Source organism: Oncorhynchus keta, chromosome 34 (assembly GCF_023373465.1).
Source record: "Oncorhynchus keta strain PuntledgeMale-10-30-2019 chromosome 34, Oket_V2, whole genome shotgun sequence".
In the NCBI taxonomy this organism is placed as follows: Eukaryota; Metazoa; Chordata; class Actinopteri; order Salmoniformes; family Salmonidae; genus Oncorhynchus; species Oncorhynchus keta.
In genome coordinates this window covers 51,519,013-51,536,852 of record NC_068454.1, presented here as the reverse complement: position 1 = coordinate 51,536,852, position 17,840 = coordinate 51,519,013, and the positions used below count along the sequence as shown (strand labels likewise).

The 17,840-nt window shown below is 43.8% G+C and overlaps 1 protein-coding gene across 9 annotated transcripts in view; it reads left to right on the top strand.

The window, feature by feature from the left end:
* The first annotated feature begins 12,257 nt into the window (after positions 1–12,257).
* The window catches only part of ptprub (protein tyrosine phosphatase receptor type Ub), a 342,049-nt gene continuing 336,466 nt past the window's right edge, over positions 12,258–17,840 (top strand). For all 9 annotated transcript variants that reach the window (XM_052494008.1, XM_052494003.1, XM_052494010.1 and 6 more), the window contains exon 1: positions 12,258–12,904. In XM_052494008.1, the coding sequence (XP_052349968.1) occupies positions 12,835–12,904 (70 nt within the window). In that variant the 5' untranslated portion in view covers positions 12,258–12,834. The remainder of the gene's footprint in view (positions 12,905–17,840) is intronic.

The window sequence follows — 17,840 nt, the reverse complement described above, 5'->3', positions numbered from 1 at the left end:
CTGAACAAAAATATAAAAACATGTAAAGTGTTGGTCCCATGTATTATGAGCTGAAATAAATTATCAGAAGATTTTTACACGCGCACTAAAAGTATTTCTCTAAAATGTTGTGCACAAATTTGTTCATATCCCTGTTAATGAGCATTTCTCCTTTGCCAAGGTAGTCAATCCACCTGACAGGTGTGGCATATCAAGAAGCTGATTAAACAGCATGATCATTACCTTGTGCTGGGGACAATAAAAGGCCACTCCAAAATGTGCAGTTTTGTCACACAACACAATGCCACAGATATCTCACATTTTGAGGGATCGTGCAGTTGGAATGCTGTCTGCAGGAATGTCCACCAGAGCTGTTGCCAGAGAATTAAATGTTCATTTCTCTACCATAAGCCGTCTCCAACGTCGTTTTGGAGAATTTGGCAGTATACCCAACCGGCCTAACAACCGCAGACCATGTGTAACCAACCACCCCAGCCCAGGACCTCCACATCCGGCTTCATCACCTGTGTGATCGTCTGAGACCAGCTACCCGGACAGCTGATGAAACTGTGGATTTGCACAACCGAAGAATTTCTGCATAATCTGTAGGAAACAGTCTCAGGGAAGCTCATCAGTGTGCTCGTTGTCCTCACCAGGGTCTTGACCTGACTGCAGTTTGGCGTCATAACCAACCTCAGTGGGCAAATGCTCATCTTTGATGGCCACTGGCACGGTGGAAAAGTGTGCTCTTTACGAATGAATCCCAGTTTCAGCTGTACTGGGCAGATGTCTTATATGACGTGGTGTTAGCGAGCGGTTTGCTGATGTCAACGTTGTGAACAAAGTGCCCCATTGTAGCGGTGGGGTTATGGGTATGGGCAGGCATAAGCTACGGACAACGAACGCAATTGCATTTTATCGATGGCAATTTCAAAGCACTAGATCCTGAGGCCCATTGTCGTGACATTCATCTACCGCTATCACGTTTCAGCATGATAATGCAGGGCCCCGTCACAAGGATCTGTACACAATTCCTGCAAGCTGAAAATGTCCCAGTTCTTCCATGGTCTGCATACTCACCCATTGAGCATATTTGGGATGCTCTGGATCGACGTGCATGACAGCGAGTTCCAGTTCCCACTAATATCCAGCTACATCGCACAGCATTAAAGAGGAGTAGGACAACATTCCACAGGCCACAATCAACACCCTGATCAACTCTATGTGAAGGAGATGTTTCACGCTGCATGAGGCAAATGGTGGTCACACCAGACACTGACTGGTTTTCTGATCCCTGTCCCCTTCTTATTTTTTAAGGTATCTTCGACCAATAGTTGCACATCTGTATTCCCAGTCATGTGATATCCATAGATTAGGGCCTAATGAATTCATTTAAATTGACTAATTTCCTTATATGAACTGTAACTCAGTAAAATCTTTGAAATTGTTACACTTTGTGTTTATATTTTTGTTCAGTGTACATACTGTATCAGGGTACTTTTATCCTTATTTAACCTGTTGCGAAGAGCCATCCGGGATCCGGGATCGTGAATACAGCCTCAAGCTCATTACCATAACGCAACGTTAACTATTCATGACAATCGCAAATGAAATGAAATCAATATGCTACCTCTCAAGCTTAGATTTTTGTTAACAACACTGTCATCTCAGATTTTCAAAATATGCTTCTCAATCATTGCAAAACAAGCATTTGTGTAACACTATTGATCGCTAGCGTAGCATTTAGCGTAGCATTTAGCATTAGCATTCAGCAGGCAACATTTTCACAAAAACCAGAAAAACATTCAAATAAAATCATTTACCTTTGATGAACAGATGTTTTCAATGAGGAGACTCTCAGTTAGATAGCACATTTTCAGTTTTTACAAAAAGATTATTTGTTTAGGACAAATCGCTCCGTTTTCTGCGTCACGTTTAGCTACGAAAGAAACCTGTATCCAGGATTGTGTAAATCTATCCGCAAGCTCATTAGCATAACGCAACGTTAACATTCATGAAAATCGCAAATGAAATGAAATAAATCTATTTGCTCTCAAGCTTAGCCTTTTGTTAACAACACTGTCATCTCAGATGTTAAAAAATATGCTTCTCAACCATTGCAAAACAAGCATTTGTGTAACACTATTGATAGCCTAGCATAGTATTATGCCTGACATGCCTGACATTCAGCAAGCAACATTTTCACAAAAAACAGAAAAACATTCAAATAAAATAATTTACCTTTGAAGAACTTTGAAGAACTTCAGATGTTTTCAATGAGGAGACTCTCAGTTAGATTGCAAATGTTCAATTTTTACAAAAAGATTATTTGTGTTGACAAATCTCTCTGTTTTCTCCATCACGTTTGGGTAAGAAAAAAAACGAAAAATAAGTCATTAAAACGCTAACTTTTTTCCAAATTAACTCCATAATATCGACAGAAACATGGCAAACCGATGTTTAGAATCAATCCTCAAGGTGTTTTTCACATATCTATCGATGATAAATCCATCGTGGCAGTTGACTTTCTCTTCTGAAGAAATGGAACGCATATGGACCTTGAGATTACGCAATAATTTCGACACAGGACACCGGGCGGACCTCTGGTAAATGTAGTCTCTTATGGTCAATCTTCCAATGATATGCCTACAAAAACATCACAATGCTGCAGACATCTTGGACGAACGGCAGAGAGCATAAGCTCATTCACGGCACATTCACAGCCATATAAGGAAACGATAGAAAAACAGAGCTTCAAAAATTCTGCTCATTTCCTGTTTGAGTTTCCTCTTGGTTTCGCCTGTAGCATGAGTTCCGTGGCACTCACAGATAATATCTTTGCAGTTTTGAAAACGTCAGAGTGTTTTCTTTCCAAAGCTGCCAATTATATGCATAGTCGAGCTTCTTTTCGTGACAAAATATTGCGCTTAAAACGGGCACGTTTTTTATCCAATAATGACATAGCGCCCCCATAGGTTGAAGAGGTTAATGTAAAAAAGCTTACATCCCAAAAGGCCAACTACTTCTAAACATATAATCAACACACTTCATGGATTGGCGATTATCCCTGTTGAATTCATTATGTGTTCTCAACCTCAATCCAATATTTAAATGTAGTTGATTATTAGTCGAGTATAGTTTTCAAACTCGATAGTACCACAATTAAATAACTGTTTACTATGTTTTTGAGTGGTGAATATAGGTTGAGATCTCATTGATCAATGTCTCTACCAAATATTAATGAAATGACGTGCTGTGCCTAGTGGGATGCTGTTGCATTGTCAGCACTTTGCAGCTTCCTAAAATACTTTACTTGAATTATGAGTCACAAGGCCCAAGGCCCATCACAAGGCCCAAATTCCACCATAAATATGGGAGGACACCATTTATATGTGACAGTATGTGGCAATTCATGAAATAAATCATGGAAGAAATAAATCACATTGCCAATGTCTTAATGAATGTTGCTGTATGTAATCATATGGCAGCAAACAGGTCGGCTGGTAAATGAACTAATCGAAACGTGCCATCATGCCTGACTTAATTGGTCTATTAAACTCACAAGATTATCAGTGTCCATAGCTTTGTGTTGAATCAATGACATGTTTGAAAATGGATGTCAGGTGAATGACCGGTAAGAGTGACAGGCCAAGCATTCTCATTTAAGTGTCCTTAACCTGTATTGAAGGATTAGCTAAGGGCTAAAGTGTCTGATGGAACACAATCATTTTCAAACAGACCAGACAAGAGAAAATACTTCAATTTGAGACTTTAATAGATCAGTAACATACAGGAACCTTCTTCTTCTTCAGAATAATACATTGGGAGAATCTCAATGGCCTACACTAGCGTGCTCTCGCCTCCTTTTCAAAACCTATTGGAAAAGAAAGCTCCTCCCCTCTGACCTTCTCCTCCAATGGATTTTGAGAAGGAGGTGAGGAGAGAGGATGTGAGGAGTATGCAATTGAGATTCTCCCATAAACAAATGTATTTGTATTTTTGTATTTATTTGTATTTTATTTGGTCTCTTCCTGAGATCCAGCAATATTAAGGCAGTTAAATACAATTCAAAAATGTTACATTACATTTCACAACAGATTTCACAACACATTGTGTGCCCTCTAACACCATATACAGTGGGGAGAACAAGTATTTGATACACTGCCGATTTTGCAGGTTTTCCTACTTACAAAGCATGTAAAGGTCTGTAATTTTTATCATAGGTAGACTTCAACTGTGAGAGACGGAATCTAAAACAAAAATACAGAATATCACATTGTATGATTTTTAAGTAATTCATTTGCATTTTATTGCATGACATAATTATTTGATACATCAGAAAAGCAGAACTTAATACACTGCTCAAAAAAATAAAGGGAACACTTAAACAACACAATGTAACTCCAAGTCAATCACACTTCTGTGAAATCAAACTGTCCACTTAGGAAGCAACACTGTTTGACAATACATTTCACATGCTGTTGTGCAAATGGAATAGACAACAGGTGGAAATTATAGGCAATTAGCAAGACACCCCCATTAAAGGAGTGGTTCTGCAGGTGGTGACCACAGACCACTTCTCAGTTCCTATGCTTCCTGGCTGATGCTTTGGTCACTTTGAATGCTGGCGGTGCTTTCACTCTAGTGGTAGCATGAGATGGAGTCTACAACCCACACAAGTGGCTCAGGTAGTGCAGCTCATCCAGGATGGCACATCAATGCGAGCTATGGCAAGAAGGTTTGCTGTGTCTGTCAGCGTAGTGTCCAGAGCATGGCGCTACCAGGAGACAGGCCAGTACATCAGGAGATGTGGAGGAGGCCGTAGGAGGGCAACAACCCAGCAGCAGGACCGCTACCTCCGCCTTTGTGCAAGGAGGAGCAGGAGGAGCACTGTCAGAGCCCTGCAAAATGACCTCCAGCAGGCCACAAATGTGCATGTGTCTGCTCAAATGGTCAGAAACAGACTCCATGAGGGTGGTATGAGAGTTTGACGTCCACAGGTGGGGGTTGTGCTTTACAGCCCAACACCGTGCAGGACTTTTGGCATTTGCCAGAGAACACCAAGATTTGCAAATTCGCCACTGGCGCCCTGTGCTCTTCACAGATGAAAGCAGGTTCACACTGAGCACATGTGACAGACGTGACAGAGTCTGGAGACTCCGTGGAGAACGTTCTGCTGCCTGCAACATCCTCCAGCATGACCGGTTTGGCGGTGGGTCAGTCATGGTTTGGGGTGGCATTTATTTGGGGGTCCGCACAGCCCTCTATGTGCTTGCCAGAGGTAGCTTGACTACCATTAGGTACCGAGATGAGATCCTCAAACCCCTTGTGAGAACATATGCTAGTACGGTTGGCCCTGGGTTCCTCCTAATGCAAGCCAATCCTAGACCTCATGTGGCTGGAGTGTGTCAGCAGTTCCTGCAAGAGGAAAGCATTGATGCTATGGACAGGCCCGCCCGTTCCCCAGACCTGAATCCAATTGAGCACATCTGGGACATCATGTCTCGCTCCTTCCACCAACACTGTTGTGGTCTGTGGTGCAACACTCCTGGACAGTCTGTTGCACCGCAGACTGTCCAGGAGTTGGCGGATGCTTTAGTCCAGGTCTGGGAGGAGATCCCTCAGGAGACCATCCGCCACCTCATCAGGAGCATGCCCAGGCATTGTAGGGAGGTCATACAGGCACGTGGAGGCCACACACACTACTGAGCCTCAGTTTGACTTGTTTTAAGGACATTACATCAAAGTTGGAACAGCCTGTAGTGTGGTTTTCCACTTTCATTTTGAGTGTGACTCCAAATCCAGACTTCCATGGGTTGATACATTTGATTTCCATTGATAATGTGTGATTTTGTTGTCAGCACATTCAACTTTGTAAAGAAAAAAGTATTTAATAAGAATATTTCATTCATTCAGATCTAGGATGTGTTATTCTAGTGTTCCCTTTATTTTTTGGAGCAGTGCATTTGATACAGAAACCTTTGTTTGCAATTACAGAGATCATATGTTTCCTGTAGTTCTTGACCAGGTTTGCACACACTGCAGCAGGGATTTTGGCCCACTCCTCCATACAGACCTTCTCCAGATACTTCAGATTTCGTGGCTGTCGCTGGGCAATACGGACTTTCAGCTCCCTCCAAAGATTTTCTATTGGATTCAGGTCTGGAGACTGGCTAGGCCCCTCCAGGACCTTGAGATGCTTCTTACGGAGCCACTCCTTAGTTGCCCTGGCTGTGTGTTTCGGGTCGTTGTCATGCTGGAAGACCCAGCCACGACCCATCTTCAATGCTCTTACTGAGGGAGGGAGGTTGTTGGCCAAGATCTCACGATACATGGCCCCATCTATCCTCAGCTCAATACGGTGCAGTCGTCCTGTCCCCTTTGCAGAAAAGCATCCCCAAAGAATGATGTTTCCACCTCCATGCTTCACGGTTGGGATGGTGTTCTTGGGGTTGTACTCATCCCTCTTCTTCCTCCAAACACTGCGAGTGGAGTTTTGAAAAAAAAGCTGTATTTTTGTCTCATCAGACCACATGACCTTCTCCCATTCCTCCTCTGGATCATCCAGATGGTCATTGGCAAACTTCAGACGGGCCTGGACATGCGCTGGCTTGAGCAGGGGGACCTGGCGTGCGCTGCAGGATTTTAATCCATGACGGCGTAGATTCCAAGAACACAGGATGAGATGTTACTATCCTTTGTGCAAGCACTTCCAAGAGTTAATGAACAGTGAGCGTGGTGCAATTTTGGGAGCGCATCGTCAGTAGTGTACCTTTGGTTCCTAGGGTGTTTCGGCCTTTCACACTATACACCCTCCCCAAAGGCGGCCAGCGACAGGGTGATCAATCCTACGCTTGCGTCCCATTCCCAATTAGTCATAGGAGTTGCCTTGTTGTTGATAGCCAACATCCCATGGGACTATGCATGGCAGGGGCGTCCTCCTCCCTGAGTCAAGCATTGTTGACCGCATACCTCCTGGCCCTCTCACTTCGGGGCCCAGCAGGGGTCTTTCCTCTTCATCCAGAGCCACTGACTGCTGCCTTCTGCCGCCTCTGATACAGCTTTGATTGCCGAACGCTGGCTCTGGCCCTTAATTCCCAGGTCTCTAAGCAGTCTGGTTGTAGATGTTGCCACAAAACCTCTGCAGCCCACCTCCACTGGTCGGACTTCTGTGTTCCAGCCATGATGCCGTGCTTCGGCAGCTAGATCAGCATAGCGCAGATGTTTTCGCTCATAAGCCTCATCTACTGAGTTTTCCCAGGGTACTGTGAGCTCAATGATGAAGACCTTATTGAGTGAACGGGACCAGAGCACCATGTCAGGTCTTAGGGTGGTGGTTGCGATCTCCGGAGGAAACACAAGTTGCCGGCCAATGTCAGCTAGCATTTTCCAGTCGCGGGCCAAGCGCAGCTGGTCTCGCTCTAATGGTGTAGAGCCGCTCTTCGGTGGTTTAGCCCCTTCGCGGACAAAGTTTGTCCGTAAGGAGTGTGATGCTGCTGTGGGTGGTAGGAGTTGGTGGCAGCTCGCTTGTCCTCCAGGGCGGACGCAAGGTTTTAAGGACTTGGTTGTGACGCCAAGTGTAGCGTCCTTGGGTGAGGCTTGTTTTACACCCTGTGAGAATGTGCCTGAGGTTGGCTGGCATGGAACAGAGGGCACAGTCCGGATCTTCACCATACCATTGGTGAAGATTAACTGGTGTTGGAAGGACGTCATATGTTGCTCTGATGGAAAAGCTCAACCGCCTCGCTTCCATGGCCCACAGATCCTTCCAGCTGATCTTCCTCTTCTCCACACTGTCCCATCGAGTCCACTGTCCCTGTTTGGCAAGAGAGACTGCCTTGGCCCACCTTGCAGCCTCCTCCTGATGGCGTACTTCCTGCACTACCATCTTCCGCCGCTCTGGTGCAGTGGCCTTACTCCAAGCAGCACGGCTAGTTAGCCCAAGGCCTCCTCTCCCTTGCTGAACATGACCCACAATGTCAGCATGTCTGAGGGCTGCTGTTGCCTCCTGGACTGCTTTTCCTGGCCTCCATTTGCGCCCAGTTGCCAAGGTCGGCGCGTTGTTGCTCACCACTGGGTCTTGAGATTCATTCAGTGTCATCTGGAGCCTGGTTTTTGCACACTTGAATTCCTCTGTTAGACTGGTGAGGGGCAGCTTGAGGACACCATCTCCATAGAGGCCTATGGTGGTAAGGCATCGTGGAACTCCGAGCCACTTCTTTAAGTAGCCTGTGACTCCTCTTTCCATCTTCTCCACTGTTGAGATTGGAACCTCATACAGTGCTAAGGGCCACAACACCCGGGGTAGGAGACCAAACTGCAGACACCAGGCCTTTAACTTTCCAGGTAGCTGGGTGTTGTCGATGGACTGTAGGCTACTACTGATGTCTTTGTGCAGCTGTTGCACCTGGTCTTTATCCTTCAGGCTTGCATCATACCACCTTCCAAGGCTTTTTACCGGCTGCTCAGACACTGTTGGGATTTGGTCATCTCCGATGAAGAATTTCAGGTCAGAGAGTACTCCCTTCACAATCGAGATGCTGCGTGACTTGGATGGTTTAATCTTCATACGGGCCCAGCTGATGTTCTCCTCGAGTTTTCTGAGCAGTCTCCTGGTGCATGGGACAGTGGTGGTCAATGTTGTAATGTCGTCCATGTAGGCTCTGAGTGGAGGGAGGCGGAAACCAGAGTCGACTCGCTGTCCACCAACAACCCATTTTGAGGATCTGATGATAACCTCCATTGCCATTGTGAATGCCAACGGAGAAATGGTACATCCCGCCATTATACCTACATTCAGGCACTGCCATGAGGTGGTGAACTCTGAGGTGGTGAAGCAGAACTGCAGATCCTGGAAGTACGACTTCACCAGGTTTGTGATGGTGTCCGGTATGTGGAAAAATCTGAAGGCAGACCACAGGAGTTCATGGGGCACAGAGCCAAATGCATTGGCGAGGTCGAGGAAGACTACATGGAGGTCCCTTTTTCCACCTTGGCCATTTGGATCTGGTGCCAGATCATGCTGGAATGTTCCAAGCAGCCAGAGAACCCTGATATTCCTGCCTTCTGTACAGATGTATCGACGTACGCATTCCTTTGCAGGTACTCGGCCATCCTCTGGGCAATGACCCTAAAGAAGATTTTACCCTCGACATTCAGTAAGGAGATTGGGCGGAATTGGCTGATGTTCACTGCATCCTTCTCCTTAGGGATCAGGACCCCGCCTGCCCTACGCCACACTTTGGGTATTATCTTCTTCTGCCAAGCTGTTCTCATAAGCCCCCAGAGGAACCTCAGGACGTCTGGTGCGTTCTTATACACTTTGTACGGGACTCCATTTGGCCCCGGGGCTGATGCTGTTCTTGCCCGTCGAACTGTGTTTTCCACCTCTTTCCATGTCGGAGGGCTGGTCTCAATATGATGTTCCGGGGGTTCAATAGGTGGGATATCTGATGGGATGGCCAGATGTTCATGTCGCTTTGAGTCAAAGTTTGTTGTTCTCAGGTGCTCCTCTAGGTCTTTCTTTGTTGTTTTTAGAGCTCCACTTTTTTTCTTTGTGAAGAGACTTTTAAGGAACTTGAAGGGATCTTTATAGAATCGAGTTCTAGTTTGTTCTTTCTTCCTTCTGCGTTTCCGTAGGTTCTCTGCTCTACGGAGGGATGCCAACCGGGTTTTGATGTCAGCCTGAAGTGCCTCTATGCCCTCCTTTTCCACTTCCGAGGCCTTCTTCCACTGTTTCTTAAGCTGCCGCCTTTCTTGAACGAGGCGCTTGATTTCTTGTTGCCTCCTGGAAACTGGTGGGGTTGGAACCTTTCTCCCGCCTTTGCCTCTTCCACTCCAAATCTTTCTGTCCCGTACTCATAGATGATGTCCCCCATCCTCTCCAACTTCTTCTCCACTGTGCCTCGAAGTTTCTCGAGGGTCAAGGTAAGGTCAGTATTCACTGTTTCCCACAACTTCTTGTCACTGGCGCCAGGCCACTTCACATACAGTCTGTGCCCTGGTAGTCTCCTCTCGACTGCAGGTCTGGGAGGCTGGGTGAGTTCCACTCCTGTTGTTGGTTCCACCTCAGTTGCTACTTCGGTGCTTGAGTTTACGTCCTCCATGACAGTGGTACTGATGCACTGCAAACTATGGTTTGCGTCCAGTTGCTGTGCTTCATTCGACTGATTTGATCGCTTTGCAGAAAGTAATCAATGCGAGTTCTCTGTCTCTCTTTACCCAAACACCCCTTCTTCCCCTGGTGGATCCTCAACCCATGGTGTGATGTAACTTTCCTCCAACCACAGACACATACCTGCATCTGTTTGTGGCCCACTGTTGCAGCAGAACTTGTAACAGTTGCTGTGGTGTTCTCTTGTGCTGTGCTCTCATTACTCGTAGTCGTTTCCAGTCCAGTCGTTACCATGTTGTCAGCCGATGAGTCATCTTCCGCCCCGCTCCCGCAGACTCTAGGGGTATTCTCGTATGTTGACTTTCTGTAGCTAAAGCGGGTGTTTCCAACATACTGCGAAGCATGGGAAACTACAGAAATGGGAAGCTACCCCATGACTGTCCCAGTGGGGTCTATTCCCTCCTGTCAGCCGTCTCTCCGTGCCGCCACAAGGACTTTCCCTGTTGTCAGCTGATCTTTCTCAGCAGTCACTGGACAAGTCCAGATATTCAGATTCCAAGAACACAGGATGAGATGTTACTATCCTTTGTGCAAGCACTTCCAAGAGTTAATGAACAGTGAGCGTGGTGCAATTTTGGGAGCGCATCGTCAGTAGTGTACCTTTGGTTCCTAGGGTGTTTCGGCCTTTCACACTATACACCCTCCCCAAAGGCGGCCAGCGACAGGGTGATCAATCCTACGCTTGCGTCCCATTCCCAATTAGTCATAGGAGTTGCCTTGTTGTTGATAGCCAACATCCCATGGGACTATGCATGGCAGGGGCGTCCTCCTCCCTGAGTCAAGCATTGTTGACCGCATACCTCCTGGCCCTCTCACTTCGGGGCCCAGCAGGGGTCTTTCCTCTTCATCCAGAGCCACTGTAGTGTGTTACTAATAGTTTTCTTTGAGACTGTGGTTCCAGCTCTCTTTAGGTCATTGACCAGGTCCTGCCGTGTAGTTCTGGGCTGATCCCTCACCTTCCTCATGATCATTGATGCCCCACGAGGTGAGATCTTGCATGGAGTCCCAGACCGAGGGTGATTGACTGTCATCTTGAACTTCTTTCATTTTCTAATAATTGCGCCAACAGTTGTTGCCTTCTCACCAAGCTGCTTGCCTATTTCCTGTAGCCCATCCCAGCCTTGTGCAGGTCTACAATTTTATCCCTGATGTCCTGACACAGCTCTCTGGTCTTGGCCATTGTGGAGAGGTTGGAGTCTGTTTAATTGAGTGTGTGGACAGGTGTCTTTTATACAGGTAACGAGTTCAAACAGGTGCAGTTAATACAGGTAATGAGTGAAGAACAGGAGGGCTTCTTAAAGAAAAACTAACAGGTCTGTGAGAGCTGGAATTCTTACTGGTTGGTAGGTGATCAAATACTATTGTCATGCAATAAAATGCAAATGAATTACTTAAAAATCATACAATGTTATTTTCTGGATTTTTGTTTTAGATTCAGTCTCTCACAGTTGAAGTGTACCTATGATTAAAAATGACAGACCTCTACATGCTTTGTTAGTAGGAAACACTGACGATTTTGCAGGTTATCAAACACTGTATCTGCAACACATGTTACTGATCTGTTAAAGTCTCTAATTTAAGAATTTTCTCATCTCTTCCTGGGGTCCAGAAAAATGAAGGCAGACATGTATACACGATTAAAAACGTTACATTACATTTTACAACAGATTTCACAACACATTGTGTGCCCTCTACTACCATATATCTACGCCAACAACAAAATCCATGTGTACTTGTGTGTATGTAATCATGTGTATGTGAGTCTGTTTGTGCATGTGTCTCTTCAGTCCCCACAGTTCAATAAGGTATGTTTTTTTCTGGGTGCATCCTTTAGGGAGTAAAGATATGCACCTCTGAACAAGTCACACATACCCATAGCCTACACAGTACAATGTCATATGGACTGAGCTATACAGAGTACATTTATATTGATAGATGGATTAATATTTGGATATCTATGTCCCTTCCCTTCCCCAAGTTATGACATAGAAAGAAGCCAGCCACCTGGTCTTTTGTTGTGTGCTAAAAGAAATTGCCTTATCCACTCAACCTGTGAAGCTGTTTGGATAATTAATCTGTTTTCCATTCTGCAGATAGACTGACAGACTGTGTTCATTGTGGCAGATCTGCTCATCTCACCTGTGATCATAAAGCCACCAGTGAATCCATTGTTGAGGCTACTTTGAGCCACTGGTCAGAGTGGATCTGGTGTGACATCTTTTGGGAGATCATCAGGTGGATAACCTCAACACCCAGAACCAATCAGCTACTATATTTTGATGGAGACTAGGCTGTTTGTTGCAAGGGACTAGGTGGATGTACGTGAATGCTTGGCGAGACACAGACACACGGAGCAAGACATGTAGCGAGTTCAATCTTACCTCAGAAAAATCTTCAAGCGCCAGAATAGTTGCAAGAAGGTGCCACTTGGAGGCGTCCGTCGCATATTTTTAATCACACACAATCACACAGAAAGTGTGCTTGGGGGGAAGAGAGAAAATGTTTTGTACTGTTTATCCTGACGTCAGTTATTACGGCTTGAACTACTGCCGTTGTCTCGCACCCACGTTTCAGCAAGAATTCGGGAATCGATAGGCTGGAGTCCACAACTTGCAGATCGGTCCTCGAGGAGTCACTGAAATGATTTCTGCAGCTATTCCAAACTGGACTAAAACAGCACAATGAACACCTGCGCTTTTCTGCTGCTCCTGGCCGTTCAAATCTACGCCGAAGGCATAGAGGGACCAACAGGTAAAGAGACATTTCTTCCTGTTTTCAAGTCACTGCGCACTTGGGAAGCGATGCATCCAGTTTGGCTAGCTCTAAATCGCTGTGTTGAGCCTGAAAAGGGGTGTGAAATGTGTCGCAGTATGTTTCCCGCAGTTAACTTTATTCATAGGAGATGGAAGGTTCGATTTATTAGATAATGAAGAGGGCTTACTGAGATAATTGTCAAGAGGCGAGATAATGGGATCTTCATAAGAATATAGACAACTTCGTTATGAAAATGTGTTTTTTATTAGATTGCTACGAATCTAGTGCTTGCTTTGTGAGAAAGACTTGCCTCTCTACATTCCAGATCAGAATCATCCTCACATTCCCGCTTTTTGTTATAGCTTTATGGTATGCAAAGGGAGGGTAGTCTAGGGTATGTTATTGGTATATTCGCCTAATCGTTTATAGCCCGTATTTCCCCCTTGGAAACGGCTATTCAAACAGTGCGTCGTATAGTTTGCTACTTTAATTCTAGATTAATATTTCTGGACATGAAATTGCATCCCAACGTGTAAATGTGGATACAGATTTACCGATGTTTTGTGTTGAGTTTTAAAGCCTCTTATCTGATGGAAATATGCAGACTGAGGGAAAATCATGCTTTGATTGAGAACATGTGCTGGCAAGTGGCTACACTGACATTTTCAACCGGACCCAGTCTGTAATACCTTCATGTTTCAAGCAGGCCCTATGCCCAAGAACGCCAAGGTAACTGTCTAAATGACTATTGACCCATAGCACTCACATCTGTAGCCAGAAAGGCTGGTATGGCTCACATCATCCCAAACACCCTGGACCCATTCCAATTTGCATAAGGCCTCCACAGATGACTCAATCTGTATTGCAGTCCACACTCTACAGTCCACACCCTCTCCCACCTGGAGGAACACCTACACTATATATACAAAAGTATGTGGACACCCATTCAAATGAGTGGATTTGGATATTCTAGACACAACCGTTGCTGACGTGAATAAAATTGAGCACCAAGCCATGCAATCTCCATAGTCAAACATTGTCAGTAGATGGCCTTACTGACAGGCTCAGTGACTTTCAATGTGGCACCGTCATAAGATGCCACCTTTCCAACAAGTCAGTTCTTAAAAATTTGAACCACTAGGCTACCTGCCACCCCCAGATTGGGCTACAATTTGAGGTGCAGTTAACTAATGCATTTATCCTCTGCAGCAGAGGTCTTTCTTTCTTGTGAAAGTCCCCATGAGGGCCAGTTTCATCATAGCGCTTTATGGTTTTTGTAACTGCACTTGAATAAACGCTCATAGTTCTTGAAATGTTCCACATTGACTGACCTTTATGTCTTAAAGTAATGATGGACTGTCGTTTCTCTTTGCTTATTTGAGCTGTTCTTGCCCGAATATGAACTTGGCCTTTTTGCCAAATAGGGATATCTTCCGTATACCACACCACTACCTTATCACAACACTGATTGGCTCAAACACATTAAGAAGGAAAGAAATTCCACAAATTAACTTTTAAGAAGGGACACCTGTTAATTGAAATGCATTCCAGGTGACTACCTCATGAAGCTTGTTGAGAGAAGGAAAGCAGCCAACAAGTGCTCAGCATATGTGGGAACTCCTTCAAAACTGTTGGAAAAGCATTCCATGTGAAGCTGGTTGAGAGAAGGCCAAGAGTGTGCAAAGCTATCGTCAAGGCAAATGGTGGCTACTTTGAAGAATCTAAAATGTAATATATATTGATTTGTTTAACCCTTTTGGGGTTACTACATTATTCCATATGTGCTATTTCATAGTTTTGATGTCTTCACTATTATTCTACAATGTAGAAAATAGTAAATATAAAGTAAAACCCTTGAATGAGTAGGTGTGACCTAACTTTTGACTGGTATTGTATACTAAATAATACAGTTGAAGTTTGAAGTTTACATACACCTTAGCCAAATACATTTAAACTAAGCTTTTCACTATTCCTGACATTTAATCCTAGTAAAAATCCCTGTTTTAGGTCAGTTAGGATCACCACTTTATTTTAAGATTGTGAAATGTCAGAATAATAGTAGAGTGAATTATTTCTTTCAGCTTTTATTTCTTTCATCACATTCCTAGTGGGTCAGAAGTTTACATGCACTCAATTAGTATTTGGTAGCATTGCCTTTATATTGTTATATGTTTCGGGTAGCCTTCCACAAGCTTCCCACAATAAGTTGAGTGAATTTTAGCCCATTCCTCCTGACAGAGCTGATGTAACTGAGTCAGGTTTGCAGGCCTCTTTGCTCGCACACGCTTTTTCAGTTCTACCCACACATTTTCTATGGGATTGAGGTCAGGGCTTTGTGATAGCCACTCCAATACCTTGACTTTGTTGTCCTTAAGCCATTTTGCCACAACTTTGGAGGTATGCTTGGGGTCATTGTCCATTTGGAAGACCCATTTGCGACCAAGCTTTAACTTCCTGACTGATGTCTTGAGATGTTGCTTCAATATATTCACATAATTTTCCTCCCTCATGATGCCATCTATTTTGTGAAGTGCACCAGTCCCTCCTGCAGCAAAGCACCCCCACAACATGATGCTGCCACCCCCGTGCTTCACGTTTGGGATTGTGTTCTTCGGCTTCCCCATTTTTCCTCCAAACATAACGATTGTCATTATGGCCAAACAGTTAAATTTTTGTTTCATCAGACCAGAGGACATTTCTCCAAAAAGTATGATCTTTGTCCCTATGTGCAGATGCAAACCGTAGTCTGTTTTTTTTAATGGCGGTTTTGGAGCAGTGGCTTCTTCCATGCTGAGTGGCCTTTCAGTTTATGTTGGTATAAGACTCATTTTACTGTGGATATAGATACTTTTGTACCTGTTTCCTCCAGCATCATCACAAGGTCCTTTGCTGTTGTTCTGGGATTGATTTGCACTTTTCGCACCAAAGTACTTTAATTTCTAGGAGACATAACGTGTCTCCTTCCTGAGCGGTATGACAGCTCTGTGTTCCCATGGTGTTCATACTTGCGAACTATTGTTTGTACAGATGAACGTGGTACCTTCAGGCGTTTGGAAACTGCTCCCAAGGATGAACCAGACTTTTGGAGGTCTGCAGTTGTTTTTCTGAGGTCTTGGCTGATTTCTTTTGATTTTCCCATGATATCAAGCAAAGTGGCACTGAGTTTGAATTTAGGCCTTGAAATACACCCACAGGTACACCTCCAATTGACTCAAATTATGTAAATTAGCCTATCAGCTTCTAAAGCCATGACATAATTTTCAGGAATTTTCCAAGCTGTTTAAAGGCACAGTCAATTTAGTTTATGTAAACCTTTGAACAATGAAATTGTGATATAGTGAAATAATATGTCTGTAAACAATCGTGGAAAAATTGACTTGTGTCATGCACAAAGTAGATGTCCTAACCGACTTTCCAAAACTATAGTTTGTTAACAAGAAATTTATGGAGTGGTTGAAAAGCAGCTTTTGGCAAATTAGTTCGTAACGAGCCAGGCGGCCCAAACTGCTGCGTATACCCTGACTCTGTTGCACAGAACGCAAGAGAACTGACACAAATAAATTATAAGAAATTCATCTTAGCAGGCAATATTAACTAAATGTGCAGGTTTAAAAGTATATACTTGTGTATTGATTTTAAGAAAGACGTTGATGTTTATGGTTAGGTACACATTGGTGCAACGACAGTGCTTTTTTCGCAAATGCGCTTGTTAAATCAACCGTTTGGCGAAGTAGGCTGTGATTCAATGATAAATTAACTGGCAACGCATCGATTATATGCAACATAGGACAAGCTAGATAAACTAGTATTATCATCAACCACGTGTAGTTAACTAGTGATTATGTTAAGATACATTTAATGCTAGCTAGCACCTTACCTTGGCTCCTTGCTGCACTTGCATAACAGGTAGTCAGCCTGCCACGCAGTCTCCTCGTGGAGTGCAATGTAATCGGCCATGATCGGTGTCCAAAAATTCAGATTTATGAATACTTAGGGCCGATTTATCGCCCATTCCGATTAATCGGTCGACCTCTAATAGAAACATGATTCATTTGTAATTCATATATAGAGAAAAAAACTATGCATTTCTATTTCCCTTCATCTGCATCACAGGATTGTATTTCAATTAGATACTTTTAAGCACCAGTCAAAAGTTTGGACAATCATTCCACGATTCTTCTTTATTTTTACTATTTTCTACATTGTGGAATAATAGTGAAGACATCACAACTATGAAATAATACTGGTCTCCTGCGTGCCCTACATTCTGTAGTACAGGCATGGCCTGCTCTCCCTTGTGTAAGGAATTAGGCACTTTCACATATTTACTACAGTATGTATTGTAGACTGTACAGTAGCCTAATAAACGAATAACCACATTTCATTGATAAAAAAATACTCTTTCAAAATGCAGATTTTGATTTAGTTATGGATCCGTAATGAATTACTATGGGAATCAATATCACTGATTTACAGAAATATTGGAACAAAGTTGTCTAATGAAGGCAAACAATTTAGAATCCTCCAATCCTGTAGACTACTCCCGACCGTCACATTGTACAGCACCATATTTTCCATTCCATCCTAATGGAAACCCTTAGGGTTTCTTTTTTTCTCTCCTTTTTTTCTGAATGGAAACACCATAATATTAAACACTGTATATGCCATGAAAATGACTTTTCAACATTAAGATGGGTACAACACAATAGTGTGTCATACACAACACACATGCAACAAAACCATGTTTGCAAATATGAATTGTTATGAGGCAAATCATTAAGTGGAATGGCTTGAAATGAGAATTATTAAATCACATGCAGATAATTAAAATAGGTCAAATGGAACTGTGACGCTTCACTAGGAACATCTGATTGTGTCAACAGAGATTTACACGCTATTTATTATTTAGTCTGTGAACTGGGGTGTTGCAGCG